At 45.9% G+C, this 18507-nt stretch overlaps 1 protein-coding gene across 1 annotated transcript; it reads right to left on the bottom strand.

Moving 5' to 3' along the window:
* Positions 1-3821: 3821 nt before the first annotated feature.
* Positions 3822-18361, bottom strand: LOC128408671 (nuclear factor 7, brain-like). The gene is made up of 6 exons (XM_053378660.1): positions 18203-18361; positions 11205-11880; positions 8524-8619; positions 7206-7439; positions 5468-5490; positions 3822-4763 (listed from the first exon to the last, which is right to left on the bottom strand). Exons 2-6 carry the CDS (start codon positions 11808-11810, stop codon positions 4514-4516), a joined length of 1209 nt encoding a protein of 402 aa, XP_053234635.1. The 5' UTR covers positions 11811-11880; positions 18203-18361; the 3' UTR covers positions 3822-4513.
* Positions 18362-18507: the final 146 nt, after the last annotated feature.

The following is an 18507-nucleotide window of genomic DNA, read 5'->3' as shown; positions in this document are numbered from 1 at the left end:
CCTCGATTGTTGATCGATTGCAACAGCAGTTCAGCAATGGAGCCAGTTGTAGTTAGAGGGGTGGTAGATACTTGGTGAAGGATTTCAAGCAGAGAACCAGTGCTGGTTTTTGAAAGAAAGAAAAAAGTCCTGGAATCTTTTGCCCAGTGTGGGGCTTGAACTCACGAACTTCTGATTAAGAGTCTCGTGCTTTACTGACTGAGCTGTCCCAAGATTCATGGCAGATAAGACAGCTATCTGTTGGGGGAGACTGGTGCTCTGGATATTACTGCATTTAGCACCGTGGTTCATTAAGGGTCTCCTAACAACTCAGGAAATCAGCCCTGAGTGCTCACTGGAAGGAGAGATTGTGAAGCTGAGGCTCCAATACTTTGGCCACCTCATGAGAAGAGAAGACTCCCTGGAAAAGACCCTGATGTTGGGAAAGATGGAGGCAGTGGCGTAGCGTGGGGGGTGCAGGGGGGGCCGGCCGCACCGGGCGCAACATCTGGGGGTTAGGGTTAGGGGGCGCAAATCCACGGGTTAGGGGGCGCAAATCCACGGGTTAGGGGGCACAAATTACTTGCCTTGCCCCGGGTGCTGACAACCCACGCTACGCCACTGGATGGAGGGCACAAGGAGAAGGGGACGACAGAGGACAAGATGGTTGGGCAGTGTTCTTGAAGCTACAAACATGAGTCTGACCAAACTGCGGGAGGCAGCGGAAGACAGGAGTGCCTGGCGTGCTCTGGTCCATGGGGGCACGAAGAGTTGGACACGACTAAACGACTAAACAACAACAAACAACTCTTAGCATCCTTAACAAACTATAGCTCCCCAGGTTCTTGTCGGCGGGGGGCGGGGACGCGGACATTTTCACTTGCACATTTTCCCATAATGATCATGGTATCAATCACCTCCACCACAGACGTTTGAAGCACTCTTGGCAGTTATGAACCCCCCTCAAAGAATCCACAGCGGCCGCATGCTTGCTTGCTTGCCCTCTCACTCTGGGCCTAGGTGTCCATTGTTGCTGAGGGTGGAAGGGAGAAGGCTGTTGGGATTCCTGCTCCGTGTTTGCAGTCATGAGATTGTTGTCTATCACATGACGGTGTATGTTTTCATTCCACAGTGTGGGAAATGATGGAGACAGGATGCTTACGTTACTGTGTTCCGTGAAGTGGGACTGTTGTCCTTTGTTCTCTCTCTCTCTCTGCTGTCTGATGAGAAAGAGGAAGGAGCTAAAGCAGAATGCTCCAAGTGTATTATATGTAAATAAACGCAGATTAGCCAAAATGCTGAGCTACTGAGTTCTGTTACGCAAACTGTGAATACTCTGTGGATCCCTGAGTGTGCTGTTGCTTCTTGATATCAGTCGCTGTGACTTTCGGGCTGAAGAAAGCTTTTGAAGCTCCCAATCGACCAGGAGGGAGAGAACATGCCAGTCGGGCATGTGTCTCTGCCAGGGTCCTACACGAGAGTAGGACACAAGCTGAGTGGGTGAACACAAGTGGGGAAAATGCACAGCCAAGGCTAGGAGGCCTTGGCAGGCAGCTGGCAGTGCCAATCCTCAGCCCTGGCTTGAGAGGTCGTAAGAACCTAAGGAAGAACACTGCTGGTTCAATGGCCAATGGTACAAAGATACAAATTCCACACTGAATGTAATGATAAAACTCCACATTTTGAGAAACAAAATTCAGCAATACATATTACTGTAAAATATTGTTATAGGGTCGTTTGGAGGGGGGGGGCAAGAGCTCCCAAACACCTAGATTCAGTAAAACATTAGAAACTAAGGGATAAATTCCTGAATTTAGCTGTTCTTAGGAGGCTAGTCCTAAAGGTCCGTACAGTTAAAGCCATGGTTTTCCCGGTAGTGATGTATGGAAGTGAGAGCTGGACCATAAAGAAGGCTGATCGCCGAAGAATTGATGCTTTTGAATTATGGTGCTGGAGGAGACTCTTGAGAGTCCCATGGACTGAAAGAAGATCAAACCTCTCCATTCTTAAGGAAATCAGCTCTGAGTGCTCACTGGAAGGACAGATCGTGAAGCTGAGGCTCCAATACTGTGGCCACCTCATGAGAAGAGAAGACTCCTTGGAAAAGACCCTGATGTTGGGAAAGATGGAGGGCACAAGGAGAAGGGGACGACAGAGGATGAGGTGGTTGGACAGTGTACTCGAAGCTACTAGCATGAGTTTGACCAAACTGTGGGAGGCAGTGGAAGACAGGAGTGCCTGGCGTGCTCTGGTCCATGAAGAGTTGGACACGACTAAACGACTAAACAACAACTGGAGGCTAGTCTGGTGATGGTTTACTTGGGGGGGGGGGGGCAAGTTGTTGAAGAACCAATGGTGCTGAGGGCCAGTCATGAGCCCCTCAAGGGAAGGTCATTGAATCTGTGAAGTGGGGGTTGCCAGGGTTACAGGGGGCACGATGACACCACAGGGAAAAGGGCCTTTTGAAACAGAAGGTGACAAGGGGTGATGATGTAAACCAGGCATAGGCAAACTCGGCCCTCCAGCTGTTTGGGACTACAATTCCCATCATCTCTGACCACTGGTCCTGTTAGCTAGGGATGATGGGAGTTGTAGTTAGGGCTGTCTTACCCATGGAGGCTAGTGGTGCTTGAGAGGTCATAAGAACCACTGGTTCGGTGGCCAATGGCCTGTCTAGGATAGCACTCTGTTCTCACAGTGGCCGGCCAGATGGAGAAGCCTTCGAGCAGAGCCCAAATGCAACTTCATCACTCTGCCCACTTGGGTTTCTGTCATTTCAGCACCTGCCAGACTAAAGATGTTGTATATCTAATGAGATGCCTGTGCAATCAACTCTATATTGAATCAACCACACGAGCGGTCGGTGTTCGGATAGGGGAGCATTGTTCCCGCATTAGAAATTGAGTTATGGATGCACCACTCATAGAGCATTTTGTGACACACCAGCAGAGAGACATGGACCTTCTTTACATGGTTCTTTGGGTAAATCAGAAACAACTAGGGATGAGGAGAGATTACGTAAGATTGCTACACCAACAAGAAACTAAATTAATTTTCTTATTCAAATCCCTGTATCCTGGGGGTTTGAACACGGAATTAGACTTTAATTGTTTCATTTAATTGTTCTGATTATATGGCTACTGCTATCATTCACTGCATTAATTGTTGGATTCTGTATCTTTAAATTTTCTGAATTTGTAAATGACTCAGCACTCTTGGGATGGCCTATATAATGCCTCTAGGATTCGGCCCCCAGTATCAGCTTTCTATGCTTCTTAGTGAGTGCTGATCTTATGCTATTTGATGTACCTGTTAGAACCATTCTACCTTTTTTGATCATCCATTGAAAGGCTTGTTTGTCTCTTTCAATACCAATGGACCATATTGTCTAATTTTGTTCATGCAACAGTGATAGACTTTTAATTTCTGTGTGTTTCCATTACATATTCTCTGTTTAAGAATTGCTACACTTGGAGCTTCTATTATCGCATGATTGCAGGATCGGGACTACTGAAAGGCTTGTTTGCCTCTGTGATATTGACTGACTACCTTCTCTAAGTGGCCCATCAGGAACTCTGTTGGTTTAACTACATGCTGTGTAGTGCTATTTTTTTCTAGAAAAAGAGGTGCCGCAACTCACCACTATAAACAGTTTACAGCAGCAGTAACAGCAGGGTTACATGTGTGCATGTTAGGCCCTGGTTTGGGGATCGGAACTGGTTTGTGAACTTTAAACAACAGCCCTGTGGTGTGTGCGCCAAGGTGGAAAGCCCCAAGAAACAGCTTGTGGTCTTCTTTTTCTTTTTGCAAGGGAATATATGGACATATAACCAGACCAAGAATGAGAGTTCAAAAGTTTTATTTTCTGGTACAGTGGGTAAAGAGAGATACCAAAGGAAGATGAAAGACTGTTTATGTACGCAACAACAGCGGCAAGAATTCTCCTAGCCCCAAAATGGAAACAACAAGTACTGCCAACAAAAGAAGAGTGGCAGATGATGGACTTCGTGGAATTGGCAAACCTGACAGGAAGAATCCGAAACCAGCAAGATCAAGTATTTCAAAAGGACGGGAGTAAATTTATACGGTATCTGAAAGATTACTGTAAGCAATTAACATTACTAGCAGGGTTGTCTGAAGACTCGTAATGAAGAATTTTCTCCCTTTTTATTTTAACATAAATTTCAGTGACTTGTAATGAGCTAATCAGAACTGGAAAATGTATAAAATGCAATGATATAAAGGTTTACTTTGAAAGCCGTGAGCCGGGAGGGAAGGAAGTCTATAGGCTCAAAAGAGCCAGAGAGGTAAAGTGGATAGCAATGATGTGATTATATATTATTAAATGGAAGACTAATAAAAATTATATTTAAAAACCACACAAAAGTCTTCCCCCCTCTAAATACACAGCTGGGACACCCTCTCCCTTATGCTGCCCTATGCAGTATGGTACATCTCCCTACCTCTGAGTATAATGCGTAAAGGCAGAGTGAGAAAACGTACACTCTGTACAGTGTGAGAATGAAGAGTGAGATCAGTTCTCTTCTGTGGGTTCGATACCTTGCAACAGTTTTCCCCAAGCTTCAAAATCCAATGCCACTTTGAATTTCTTGAGAGATGGAAACACTGGCACCACATTTTTCTCATTGTCTCTAGAATGTTCCTCCTTCTCTTCACCACTTTCACTACTTTCACCCTGTTCTTCATCAGCCTTCTGATCTTCCTCTTCAGCTGCATTCTTGTCATCTTTGTTTTCCTCCTCCTCCTCTATTGAGTCTTTGGCTCTGAGAAAACAAGAAGCGCCTGTTTACTGGGAAAGGATGATCTGCCCCACTGCCCCTGCTTGTTGCTCCTAACAGGATGTTGCCCCCCGCCCAAAAAATGAGGCCAGGCTGATCTGTGGCAAGTCCTACAACTGGTGGGAGAGGCCACTAACTTTCAAAGAGAAGCCACATTTTTCAACTAAGCCAGAGCAACCTGAATGATCAACGTTTGTGGCTTGACAGGTGTTCCATCAGAATAAATATGAAAGGAGGCTTTCGGCCACGTGGAAGGTACTTGACATTATGTTAGAGCTATGTTAAGTGCTGCATGGAGCCGTCATTTTAATTTCATGCCCACCCGATTGTGGAAAAGCAATGATTCCGCACCATAGACTATGTAGATGGGAGAGTAATGTGAATGCAGGAAAATGGTCTTTTTAAAAAACTGAGCTGCGTTCAGTTGTGGATGAGGACTAAGGGGCCAAACCAGAGGTGGGAAACCTCAGCCCTGGAGGTCATTTTGCATTTATTGCTGCCCTGTCTGATTTTGCCTCTGGCTCTGCCTGTCACTGGGATGTGGCCACAGACGGTTGCCCCAAAATGAATGTGGCCCTTGGGCTGAAAAAGCCACACACCCACACCTGCCAAGTGAAACCAAGGACGCAAGGAATGTCAAAGAAGGGAACCACAGAGGTGCCATGCAAGAATGAATTCCAGACACTTACTGCTGCATCAGCTCCTGGAAGTCCTACATGAAAGATAAACAAGTTTAGTGTATTGATTTACAGCATCTTCACAGTCAATTAGAAAGAATGACTAGAAAGGGCTTCCTCTCGCTTCAGATGTCATCTGGGAGCAGCTGTTCGATCAGACTGCCTCAGCAGGAGACATTGGAAGATTTGCTGGAAGCCCAGCTCCACCCGGAACCTCCTGCCCCGGAACTGTGCCAGCTGGTCATTATAGGAACAACCGTTTGGAAATAGGCGTCTGCGTTTTGCTTTTTATTCTCCTCTTCCCTCCCTATCCCTTTTTCCTTGTGTGTTGTGGGTAGGGACTGTTTTGTTTTGACTATATAAACTCCTCTGGGAGCCTTCTTGGCTGAAGAGCAGGGTACAAGTGCTCTAAAGAAAATAATTAAGAAATAAATGTGGCAGCCAGGTCACCACCACCACCATAAAATATGGCTATTGTTATCATTTCCTCAAACAACATCTAACTGGCAAAAAAGGGTAAACTGAAAATAGTAAAAAGAGACCCTAGTTTTGGCAAGGAACTCCTCATGGTTTGGCAAGAAGTGATCCAGGGTTTGGCGACATCCTGTTTGGGTTACTCTAGTCAAGTGCCTCATACTGGGCATGCCCTTAAAGGTGTTCTGGAAACAACTGGAATGTGATGCCAAGCATGTCTGCTGGATTCGGATGGTATAAGCACCTCATTCTCTTGCCTTCTCTGGCTTCCATTCGGTTTCTGGACTCAGTTCAAAGGGTTGATTTTTGACCTTCATGATCTGGGACTCCTGTACTCATCGACCCTCCAAGAGGTTTCCTTCTGCCTCCCCACCCCCCGCTTCGCTCTCAAGGAGCCAAACAATTTTGGCACTAGCAAACAGATAGGCACAAGGAAGAATTCAACATTGTGCTAAGGCGACAGTTCCATCAGCGCAAGCATTTTAGCGTGACAGATGAACGATCTGCCCTCCCCTTCCCCGTGTGCTATTCCGGGGTTCCCCCTGACCACCCAAGTCATTTTTAGAGGGCACATGGGAGAAAGCCCTCTTGCACCAGCAAGAGTCCTTATCTGAGCTTCCAGGTAAAGGTAAAGGGACCCCTGACCATTAGGTCCAGTTGCGGATGACTCTGGGGTTGCGGCGCTCATCTCGCTTTATTGGCCGAGGGAGCCGGCGTACAGCTTCCGGGTCATGTTGCCAGCATGACTAAGCTGCTTCTGGCAAACCAGAGCAGCGCACGGAAACGCCGTTTACCTTCCTGCTGGAGCGGTACCTATTTATCTACTTGCACTTTGACATGCTTTTGAACTGCTAGGTTGGCAGGAGCAGGGACCGAGCAACGGGAACTCACCCCATTGTGGGGATTCGAACCACCAGCCTTCTGATCGGCAAGTCCTAGGCTCTGTGGTTTAACCCACAGTGCCACCTGCGTCCCGGGCTTCCAGGAGTGGGACTCATTCATTGAATCCCACCCACAGTGCTGTTGTGGATGGAGCTCAACACCCGAGTTGGAAGAGTTGTTAAGAGTCTCCTATGCCCGTCACAAAGCAGTTTAACAATCAACCTCTCTTCCCAATGAATTCTGGGAACTGCAGACGTATTAAACCAGATCTAGTCTAGCTATATTGAATTGGATATTGTTATTTGGCCAAGAACTTTCAGTCCTACATCACCACACACACCCACTGGACCGCATGGTGTTTTGCAGGTATGCCTCTGATCGGAGCTGGTCTCACCTTCAGAAAGGCCACGTGGTCTGTACTTTCTAACGCTGCTTTAACCTTGTTAATAATCTCAGTCAGGGAAGAAATGTCGTTTTTCAGGCATGAAAAGGCATTTTGCATTTCCTCCAAGTTCTTCTTCCTCTTCTCCTGGACAGTCTTCATAATAGCCTTCTCCTTCTCATCCAAGATCTGGTGAAGGGATTCAAATCCTGTGGAAATGTGATTTATGATATCTTCGGTACAACTCTGCAAGAGGTGGGGAGAAACACACACACACACACACACACACACACACACACACACACGAATTAATTTCATTTTTAGAGTTAGTGAGAAACAAAGCAGATACGCATTCAAGGCAACAAAAATCAAACATAACGAAAGGGTGATTTGTCCCATCAAGAAGATTTTGAATTAGAAAAGTTCCTATGGAATGTAATAATAATGATGATGATGATAATAGTTAATTTATACCCCGCCCATCTGGCAGTATTACTCAGGAGAACTTGTGCCTGGATATTATGAAACATAAAAACGGAAATTTAACCTTCATAGCCTGAGATCAGGGCACCTTGTGATTATCAGGGACAGGGCCTTTTCAGTGGTGGTGCCCTGGCTTTGACACACTTCCCCACAAAAGCTTGCCTGGTCCTGGCACCTAGAGTCCAGTGTCTTTCCAGTGCTAGATGAAGACCTTTAAAAAAATTTCCCAGGCCAAGCTTATGCTGATCTGCTTCACCTGCACTCTTTCGATACCATTTTCAGGTTGTCTTCACAGATTTCAGGTTTGTTTGTTTTTTGCTTATTTCTGAATACAATTCAAAGTGTTGGTGCTGACCTTTAAGGCCCCAAATGGCCTCGGCCCAGTATACCTGAAGGAGTGTCTTCACCCTCATCATCCAGCCCGGACACAGAGGTCCAGCACTGAGGGCCTTCTGGCAGTTCCCTCACTGCAAGAAGCGAAGCTACATGGAACCAGTCAGAGGGCCTTCTCGGTGGTGGCCCTCCCATCAGATGTCAAATAAATAAACAACTATCTGACTTTTAGAAGACATCTGAAGGCAGCCCTGTTTAGGGAAGTTTTTAATGTTTGATCTTTTAGCGTGTTTTTAATACTCTGGTCAGAGCCACCCGGAGTGGGTGGGGTATAAACAAACAAACAAACAAACAAACATAATGCATTAGGTGTTCTATTGTGCTTTCTATACTTTATTGTAGGCAACAGTGAATTTCAAGGGTGGGGTATAAACAAGGACATTAATGCATGCTCTTTAAACCAGAAAAGTGTGGGGAAGCGGAGTTCCACAATCCCTTACTGCTTTTCCTTTACCTTTAGCTCTCCAATTGCCACCTTCTGGTGTATTTTCTCCTCTTTGGCCTCCTTTAGACGCTCCTTCAGAGGCTTTAGGTATGGCTTCAGCTCCATCTGTGCAGCAGAGAAATCAGCAGAGGTTAAGAAGGAAGGAAGGCTTTAAAAGCATGGAGGAATATGTGGCCAGGTGGAACTGCTGCTTAGCTCCGCCAGGTGGGGCCAAGGCTAGGACCACCTTAGCACAACAGGGGTGCTGCGTAGGGCATGATGGAGACCAGGGAGAATGAAGATATACCGTATTTTTCGCTCCATAAGACGCACCAGACCATAAGACGCACCTAGTTTTTGGAGGAGGAAAACAAGAAAAAAAATATTCTGAATCTCAGAAGCCAGAACAGCAAGAGGGATCGCTGCGCAGCAAAAGCGGCGATCCCTCTTGCTGTTCTGGGTTCTGGGATAGCTGCTCAGCCTGCACTCGCTCCATAAGACGCACAGACATTTCCCCTTACTTTTTAGGATGGAAAAAGTGAGTCTTATAGAGCAAAAAATACGATAATCAGTGCTTTTCCCCCTTTGAAAAATGTTTAGGGTTACTCTCATTTTGACTCAAGAAAATCATCATTTTATAGTTCAAATCAGGGGGAAATAACTAAAGCAAATGGACAAAAGTACAAAGATTCACAAACTGTTTAGAGGTATGCGTCCCCCTGCGTCCCCCCCCAGGGAAAAAAAGCGCTGGATATAAAGTTTTATAAGGACAAACAAGAAACAATATGTACAAAACAAAGGAACACAAATCTAAAAGTAATATCACGCACAGGAATAATAAAGGACACAGAACTTCACTTGCAGAAATATAAATTATTAAATGTATTAATATGAATGGAAGTTAAAAACGTTGTAGCTGTTGCATTGTTGCAGGTTTTTCCCCAGTCAATGAGGCAGACACGGGTTCTTTGAGAAAAGTCTTGTTTTATTAAGCTGCGCAGCTGGCTTCAGCGAGATAACTCTCAAAGGCTGGGCCCTGAACTCAGATTGGAGCTGCTTTTGATACCATGTCACAAACAAACCTCCATGGCACCAGAGCATGTGCAGAGTGTGATCACACAATTTTGCAAGCAAGCAGACAACAGTCTCCCTTCCCTTTCTGCTGACTTCTGCAATTTCTGATGAGGCAAGAAGGCGTTGTCTTGTGGCTTCAGCCTGCAGATGTTCAGACTGCTTTTTGGTGTCAAGGACTGCTGAGGCAAGCAGATTTTCTTCAGTCCTCAGTTCCTAATTCCTGCACTATTCTGGTAACTTGAGTTAGCCCAACCCTGGTGACTCACCCACCATGAGTTGGGGTGGCTCTTACAATATCTTCTGCTCTTCTTAGAGCAGTAAAGGTAAAGGATCCCTGACCATTAGGTCCAGTTGCGGATGACTCTGGGGTTGCGGCGCTCATCTCGCTTTATTGGCTGAGGGAGCCGGCGTACAGCTTCCGGGTCATGTGGCCAGCATGACTAAGCCGCTTCTGGTGAACCAGAGCACCACACGGAAATGCCGTTTACCTTCCCGCCAGAGCGGTACCTATTTATCTACTTGCACTTTGACATGCTTTCGAACTGCTAGGTTGGCAGGAGCAGGGACCGAGCAACAGGAGCTCACCCCGTGGCGGGGATTTGAACCACCGACCTTCTGATCAGCAAGTTCTAGGCTCTGTGGTTTAACCCACAGCACCACCCGCATCCCTCTTCTTAGAGCAGGGTTACTTAATTCTTCCCTCAGTATAAAGGATTATGATTAAGACTGAAATGAAGCAGAATTACAGTGGACGCTCAGGTTGCGAACGTGATCCGTGTGGGATGCATGTTTGCAACGTGCAGCGGTGCTTCTGCGCATGCGCGGCTTGCAACCCAGCGCTTCTGGGCATGCACAAAGCGCGATTTAACCCTCCTGTGCATGCGCGACTGCCGAAACCCGGAAGTACACTGAAAAGGATATACCAAGAGCTCAGGCCACAAGTTTCAATATAAGGAATAATTCCTACTCGAGAGTTGAAAAGAAAAACGTATATATTCTGCTAAGAATAACAGTTTGAAGCTAATAGTAAATTTAAACACAACGTGTAAGTACGATAGTTTTAAGGTAAAACGTTTAAGTGCAGAAATAATGTAATTTCAAATATACAGTGATATAGTATAAAGGTACATAAAATACCAGTACACAACAATTATTTTGTACAAGTCTCAATGGCAGTCAAAAGGAGTCCATATTATATAGAATCAGAATAAAGAATAAAGAATCAAATAGGGCCGAAAAGGAGTATCCGGAGTGTGAATCAGATGTACGACTCAGTAGTGGTGACCAGGACAGGGCCCTGTTTCGGAGTAAACGCCTTCTTCAGCTCGGTTTGTTGAGGACTATAAATCTGTTGGAAGTCTATATCATTTAATTCTTTTATGTTTCTTTTTCAACATGCGTCTTAGATAATGAAATCCAAGTTTTCTTGCGTTTCTCTGTGCGTTTTCCCTAAAACCTGCGTGGTTGTGAACTCTGGTCTGATTTTTCTGAGCCAACATCCCTTGCAAATCACTTTGCCTGCCTGGGCTGAACGAGGTCAAACCGAGCCTGTGGTTTTGTAAGGCTGTCCTCACATTATGATCACCCACCGCTCCCCGCAGCCCACTCAATCCCAAAGCAGAAATCTTGCCACTGACCTGCGCGCATTTCACAGCATCTTTGGTCGGCAGGAACTCGTGGCCCCGATGCGCGGGCTGATCCCGGCAGATCACGCAGATGGGGACGCGATCCTGGCGACAGAAGAGCTTGAGCGGCTCCTCGTGCTCCTCGCAGGAGCCCGCTGAGCTGGCCCTTGCCTGGTGCTCTTCATCCAGCTGCAGCTTGCGCGCTTTTTCCGCGAGGTTGTCCAGAACCCTGTGGCGCCTGACCTCCCGCAGTCTGAAAGGGCAGCGGCACTCCGGGCAAATCCCTCTGCCCCAGCCATCGCGGGCGCAGCTCTTCAGGCAATCCAGGCAGAAGTTGTGGCCGCAATCCAGTACGTGGGGATCGCGGAAGAGGGAGAGGCAGACGGAGCACACCAGATCGTCCACCAGGCTGGAAGCCATGATCCCAGGGGCGGCAGGATCGTCGCCTGCGAGCGCGCTGGCCCTAAGGCACTTTTGCGCAAGGCGCCGCTTGAGGATGAAGGGGCAGAGCGATTCTGCTTTCAGGTTCACTTCTGCATTGCTGGAAAGGGTGGAGCCGTCAAAGAAATCAGATTCACGGGGGTCATCATTTTCTCGCTGCTCACAGTTGTGCCTCATTCAGCTGCCCTCTCCACACCCAGTTCCCTTGCACCATCCTTTTGGAGATTCATGTCTCCAAAAAGGTCTCCTGTCAGTAGAGAACTGGAACCCCATTATTGGCATTAGAAAACAACACCTAGCTCCCTTCATAGTTCAGAGACACTTGGATCCTCTAGGTATTTCGAAGCACCGGTGAAGAAGAAGAGTTTGGATTTGATATCCCGCTTTATCACTACCCGAAGGAGAAAATAACATGAGCCCAATCCATCTTTCCAATGGACCAATATAGCTGTTCTTGCTGATCTAACATTTCGACCTTTCCTATTCAAAGAATCTCTGGCATTTTTATCCTTTGTGCTATGTCAATCCTGCAAACGTTTTTAGATTTTTACAGTGTTCTTTAATATAGTCTATAAAGTTACGCCATTCTCTATTAAATTTGTTATCCTCTCGGTGCCTGGTCTTCCAATGAAGGAGAATAATTTGGATAAATGCAATTAGACGCAGTTAAAAAAGGAAGATACATTTTGGAAGCCAAAGGAGGGGTGGTGGGAAGTCTGGGGGTTCAGGGAACCACATAAAGGTACTATGGTTTAACGTAAACCTCTCTCTCTCCCTCTCTCTCTCTCTCTCTCTCTCTCTCTCTCTCTCTCTCTGTGTGTGTGTAAAAAAATGTTTTTTTCTTTTTGAAACTTGGGGGGGCGGGGCGGGATCTTAAGGCAATATCCAGAGCCCAGTTACCACCTCCTCTGCCCCCTAGTGGTTTCCTGATGTAAATCCCTCACACTGGGATTGAAAACAAATCTTCTATTTTTATTTTTTAATTAAATAAAATTATCCCGATGTTTATTTTTTAAATTTTTAAATTACATTTAGACATAAAACAGGTAACAGTTGCATAAAACGAGGTGAAGCAAAAAAAAAAAGTATACGCTCAGATTAACGTTTCTGAACATGTTAACAAAGTTGTGCCTATATATCATAATCACTACAGAAATGTTTATTTTTATTTATTCAATTGATCTACAATGACACATGTAAAGTAACATGAATTGTGGATTCTATGATTATACACTAGATTACAGTAGAAGATGAGGAATAAAATTTAAAAATGGAACCCATGAAGGGAAGGAAGGAGGTCTGAAAGTTTGAAAGAACCCTTAAATTTTATTTTATTTTTGAAAATGTTATGTTTGTTGTGTACAACTTTTATGTAAAACTAATAAAAAAATATATGAAAAAAGGGAAAGACTTTGGAGGGAGGACTTCTGGGTTCACAAAACACAGTGTTCCCTTCCCCCAGGGCAAAAGTGCTACCTATAGCAGGAAAAAACAAACACATAACAGTGGTACCTCGGGTTACAGAAGCTTCAGGTTACATATGCTTCAAGTTACAGACTCTGCTAACCCAGAAATAGTACCTCGGGTTAAGAACTTTGCTTCAGGATGAGAACAGAAATCGCGCGGCAGCAGCGGGAGGCCCCATTAGCTAAAGCGGTACCTCAGGTTAAGAACAGTTTCAGGTTAAGAACGGACCTCCGGAACAAATTAAGTTCTTAATCTGAGATACCACTGTAATTTTGAAGGCTAATACCTCACCTTCCCATCTAATAATTCCCAAGGTGGCTTACGAGTTCTACAAAGAACTCAGAAGCTCACATTAAAAACAAAAGAAAAAAACACCACAAACCCAAGCCAGCAGCCCTCAGTCCTATAATGTCTGACGTTTGGTGTGTTCTCTTATATTCTATTGGAAGCCAGAGTGGCTGGGGCAACCCAGTCAGTTGGTACAATTAATAAATTATTATTATTATTATTAATCTCAGTGTTGTGGGTTCAAGACCCACTTTGGGGAAAGATTCCTACACTGCGGCACAAAGCAGGCAGCTGAGCCAGGAGGCAACGCGTCCAGTCTCTGCCTCTTCCCCACCGGAGGAACCGCCCTCCAGCCACTGCCCACCTCCTCCAGCCCTAAAAAAAAAGCTCTGGGAAAGGGGTTTTTGCACCACGGCGCCGGATATGCTTAAGACGGCCCTGGCTGTAGTCCCCAAACAGCTGGAGGGCCGAGTTTGCCTATGCCTGATGTAAACGGAAGAGGGAGTTGTGTTTGACAAGGTTTTCTGGGAAGAAGGAGCAGGATGTAGGGAGAACGCCATGGTTGCTGGCTGGGGGGCAGGGGCTGCCCTGAGAGACCCTCAGGGACACGGCTGCTCTGGACGAAGCTTGCTGAAGTTATGGGAGAAGCAACACGAGACCCTTTTGAGGTGCAATGTTCTCTTGAGGTGAAATGAAGGGATTCAGGTTGCAAATAATCCCTATTTCCTAAAAACACAAAGACTGGTGGAATGGCTTGGTGGGCAAAGGCGTGGTGGTCCTAGCTGAATCTGAGGAGGTAAAGGGAGAGAATCTGCCTGCAGGGCTGAGGGGAGAAGTGAGAAGCAGCTTGGGCTGTAGGTCTCTGGTAGGGACTGACAGGAGGGGAGAGTTCCAGGCCAGTTCAGCAAGACACACCTGTGCTTCTATAGCTCAGAAAGAGGTTCATTTGGTATACAGTCGTACCTTGGATCTCATACGCCTTGGTACTCGGATGTTTTGGCTCCAGAACACCACAAACCCACACAATAGGGGGAGGATCTTACCCAGGAATCAGCTCCAGAGCTTCTCCCACCCTACCCACCCTCAGTTAAGCCTTCTTTTGCAGGTTAACCTTTCTTTCCACAGGTACACGGGCGCTGCTACGTCAGAGTCACTGTTGAAGGGCCAGAAAGGAATGCATTGGCAGGTATGCCTTTCCTGTAGCAAAACGTCACAACTTTGGTGTTATCAGGCCTTGGGCGGAATCTTTAATTTATCTTTCCTAACTGGGGGTGGGCGTGTAGCGGTGACCCACACCCCCCTTCTCTTTGCGGCGGTGATACCAGGGTTCCCCGTTAAAGGGGTTGTTTTGAGGGGAGGCTTTGGCCATAAGCCGAGAGGTTGTCATTGTTCTCCCCTGCGATCGCGGTGTAACGGGGGCGGGCTCTCTCTGCTTGAACATATGTTCTCCAGAGCCAGCCCATCCCCCCCCCCACTGGATAACCCTGATGTTCCCCAGATCCCCGGCGGGGGACTGGGGAGGGATAAACGCCCAATGCCTGAGCCAAGGTCTACCCACATCTGAAACGTAATGAAGTTGTGGCCAATTTTAATCCCATAGCACGTTGTCTTGAGTCGTTATTCCACACGGGGGCTGCCCAGGGTTTGGGGGACTCCACCTGTCCACGCAATGCTGCCAGCGTTTTCAGCTGTGCACAGTTATTTCCCATATATTCAATAAACATTTACAATCTTCTCTAAACGTATGTTCTTCTTGTTCTCTTATTCTATACGTTGAATCTGCAAGCTGCGCATATTCTGCAACTTAAGTTGTCATTCTTTAGTTGGGACGCTCGTTTTCCATTTTGGGGCTAACGAAACATGGGCCGCAGTAGCGGCATACATAAAATAACATTTTTTTGACACCTGGGAATTTCAGTCTGAATTATCTCCAACAGAAAGGACTCTATTTTTTTGGGGGGGGTAGTACTTTTAAACATTTTTTCCCCAAATCATTATGGATCATTTCCCAATAAACACCTTTTTGTTTATTTTTTGCTCCGGAGCGTGTCCTGATAAAACCTGCTCTTTAAAGTTGAATAGGAGCAAACGGCAATTGAGGTTTTCCATTGATTGCTGTTTTCTGTGGTTGAGCTTTAAAGAGTATGTCTTTGTGGAGAAAGTTCTGGAGCAAAAAAGGGGTTCTACAGAGTCTCACCAAGCCTGCATGGAGTTTGGTCTTACCCTCAACCGGACGGAGACCAATAAATCATTTTATTATTTGTACCCTGCCCATCGAACTGGCTTGCCCCAGCCACTTTGGGTGGCTTCCAACAGACATAAAAACACAACAAACGTCAAACATTGAAAACCTCCCTATTCAGGGCTGCCTTCAGATGTCTTCTGAAAGTTATAATCCACACTAATGGATAGTGTTTGAAGAGATGCGTTTTCTCTGTGCCTTGTTTTCCCCTCCCCTCAGTCACTGCTTCCCTGCCCTCTGATAGTTCTGGAAACCTGAGATCCTTTGTGGGCATGTTGGCAGGCAAAACAGACAAGGTTTCATTCCTGTTTCTGAAGAATACATTCACTTATTTTTGATGTACCAATTTGATTTAGTCCCTAAATTCATCCCAGCTATTTTCTTCTCTTGCTGTGCTGCTGCTAAGCTCTTTGCTGCTCCCTTGAGTGGGAAAATCCTGAAGAGACTTTCCTGCCTCAGGACTTCATTGCTGCTCTTTCCGGTCTGAAAATAAGCCAGTTTTAGAAAGGGAGGAAGTTTCTCTCCCTGCCCTCCAGGTTAGCAGAGTTGGGAAATTCCGAGAGGCTCTGATATTCCGCTGACTTCAGACAAAACTGCAGCCATGTCAGACTGGGGAGATGTGAGAGGGAAGCTTGCCTATGGGGTTCCTCTAGCTATTTACCAGAAACCTTTTTCTCTGCAATAGTTTAGACGAGGTTCCATTACACACCAATGGGAGCATCATATCAAGACGGCTTCTTTCTGGCAAAGCCACCCAAATACGGCATTGCAGGTGTGAGGCGTGATTGTGTCGCTCTTTATTCCTCCACAGTATTTTGCCCCATCTTGGGGTGGCTTTTCGGACCTGCAGGAGACAGGAAGGGACATCAGGGTTCAAGGCTGTGGCATCCCTTTCTAACAAAGAAGCGTTCTCTCTCCTCCAGTTCTGTCTTCCCTCCTACCGTTGGAGGCAGCCAATGTGCTGCCCTGCAGATGTAGTTGGACTCCAACTCCCATCAGCTCCAGTCATCATGGCCAATGGTTGTGGGGGGGCATGGGGATTGTAGTCAGCCATCATTTGGATGGCACCATGTTGGCCAGGCATAGGCAAACTCAGCCCTCCAGATGTTTTGAGACTACAACTCCCATCATCCCCGACCGCTGGTCCTGTTAGCTAGGGATGATGGGAGTTGTAGTCCCAAAACATATGGCGGGCCGAGTTTGCCTATGCCTGATGTTGGCTATCTCTGCTTCAACTTCTCCCTCCCTGGTGAAATTGGTCACACAGTCTGAATCAGATCACTGCTGAGAGCTTCCGTTGAATGCTCAGACAAATTCAGCTCTAAAATCTCGAATATTTCTATTTGAAATAGGAAAAACAAACAAAACAACAACAACTCACAGATGCTGAGCAAATCCAGAGCCTGTAATCCACATCCATTTCTTCTCTGGCCATGAAAGGAAGAGTCCGATCCAGTATAGGAGTGTCTGGTTTGTAATTTGCTTCAAGAACTATGTTATAAAGAGATAAGTATTTGTGTGTCTAGAAAGTTTGTCTTTTGTGCTATTATTCTTCCTGAATCCTTTGACCATGAGAGTTTTCTGCCGGCATGTCTATATAATCACAATCCCCTGTAACCCTTTGACACCTCCAATTAATATTCTCTCAATCTACTCTCCCATTCAAATTCTCTAGCGCAGTCTGGCAAAAACCAGGGAAACGTCAATAATGTACGTTTGTCATATTTGCATCCCTTAAAGCCCAAATCCAGAATCTACTCATAAGTTTACATGGTGGTAAAGTATCTTAGGCTGGAATAATGGTTAAGTATCCTAGGCTCAGAAGCTGTATGCATTTTATCTCAAATGTTCCTTAAAAAAAATCTTTATTTGGCCTTTTCGCTTAAATTCTTGTGTTCTTCTTGGGATCTCTGATTGCTATTTCACTGTCTTGAATACATCTCTCTCCTATATTTCAGCGTGGATTGTTTAGAACTTGGCTTGGATACAACCAGTGTCTTATGTCGCTTGGAAAACAATAGCAACCCTGCAAATCTTTCTCCATTCCTTGAATGGAAGCTTTGAGGCAGAGCTTTCCAAACTGCGTATCGTGACACTTTAGTGTTTCAGCATCAGGCATCAGAGGGTCCAACCCCCTGGATAAGACAAGGAATGTTCTCACCAATGCTTTTTATTCCATATTTACAGAGAGAGGCTTAGAAATGCAGCTGCTTGGAGTAATGGCATTGCTCATACCAATAACAAATTTAGTTGGTCTCTAAGGTGCTACTGGAAGGATTTTTTTTATTTTGTTTCGACTACGGCAGACCAACACGGCTACCTACCTGTTGCTGTAAAGAAGTAAAAGATGCAGGAAAACGTTTGTGCAAAAGGAACTCTGCTGCAGAAAGAAATGAAAACACAAGAGTAGATGCTCACGTACCAACACCCACATTCCAATTCACTATCTACCACAATTATTTTATAAGCTGCAATCCAACATAAGAAACAAGCCCATCAGACTCAGTAGGGCTTACTTCAGAGTAAGCATGCATCCACCACACTGTAAGAAATATATGGTGGGTTCCTTTACCATTTCCTCCTTGTCTTTGATTGCCACTAGCTGAGAATTCCTTGCAAGGCAATCATCTCGGCTCTCGTTCCAGGATTTAACATTTGTTGAAGACCAGTAGCATGTCTCCCCGTGAAGATGCCACTGGGCAGGGCAGAGTCTGCAAGAATTCGCTGGGCAGGAGAGAACCGGAGACATAATTAATGTTTCTGTTTAAGCCCCCATTGATAGTAATGGGGGGGGGGGCACAGAAATCATTGCGGCAAATCCAGCAGCTTTCTAAGCTACCCAAGGGGTCCTGCAGACAATAGATACTATCACTATAA

Source organism: Podarcis raffonei, chromosome 2 (genome assembly GCF_027172205.1).
Source record: "Podarcis raffonei isolate rPodRaf1 chromosome 2, rPodRaf1.pri, whole genome shotgun sequence".
Taxonomy (NCBI): Eukaryota; Metazoa; Chordata; class Lepidosauria; order Squamata; family Lacertidae; genus Podarcis; species Podarcis raffonei.
This window is presented reverse-complemented; position numbering and strand designations above follow the sequence as displayed.

What these genes read in the sequence shown, in the direction of transcription:
- LOC128408671 (XM_053378660.1), bottom strand. Translation starts at nt 11,810, where the DNA reads ATGAGGCACAACTGTGAGCAGCGAGAAAATGATGACCCCCGTGAATCT. An exon ending in TGGCAATTGGAGAGCTAAAG is followed by an intron (nt 7,440 to 8,523) that starts GTAAAGGAAAAG and finishes CACCTCTTGCAG; the next exon opens with AGTTGTACCGAAGATATCAT. An exon ending in TTCCAGGAGCTGATGCAGCA is followed by an intron (nt 4,764 to 5,467) that starts GTAAGTGTCTGG and finishes TTGTTTTCTCAG; the next exon opens with AGCCAAAGACTCAATAGAGG.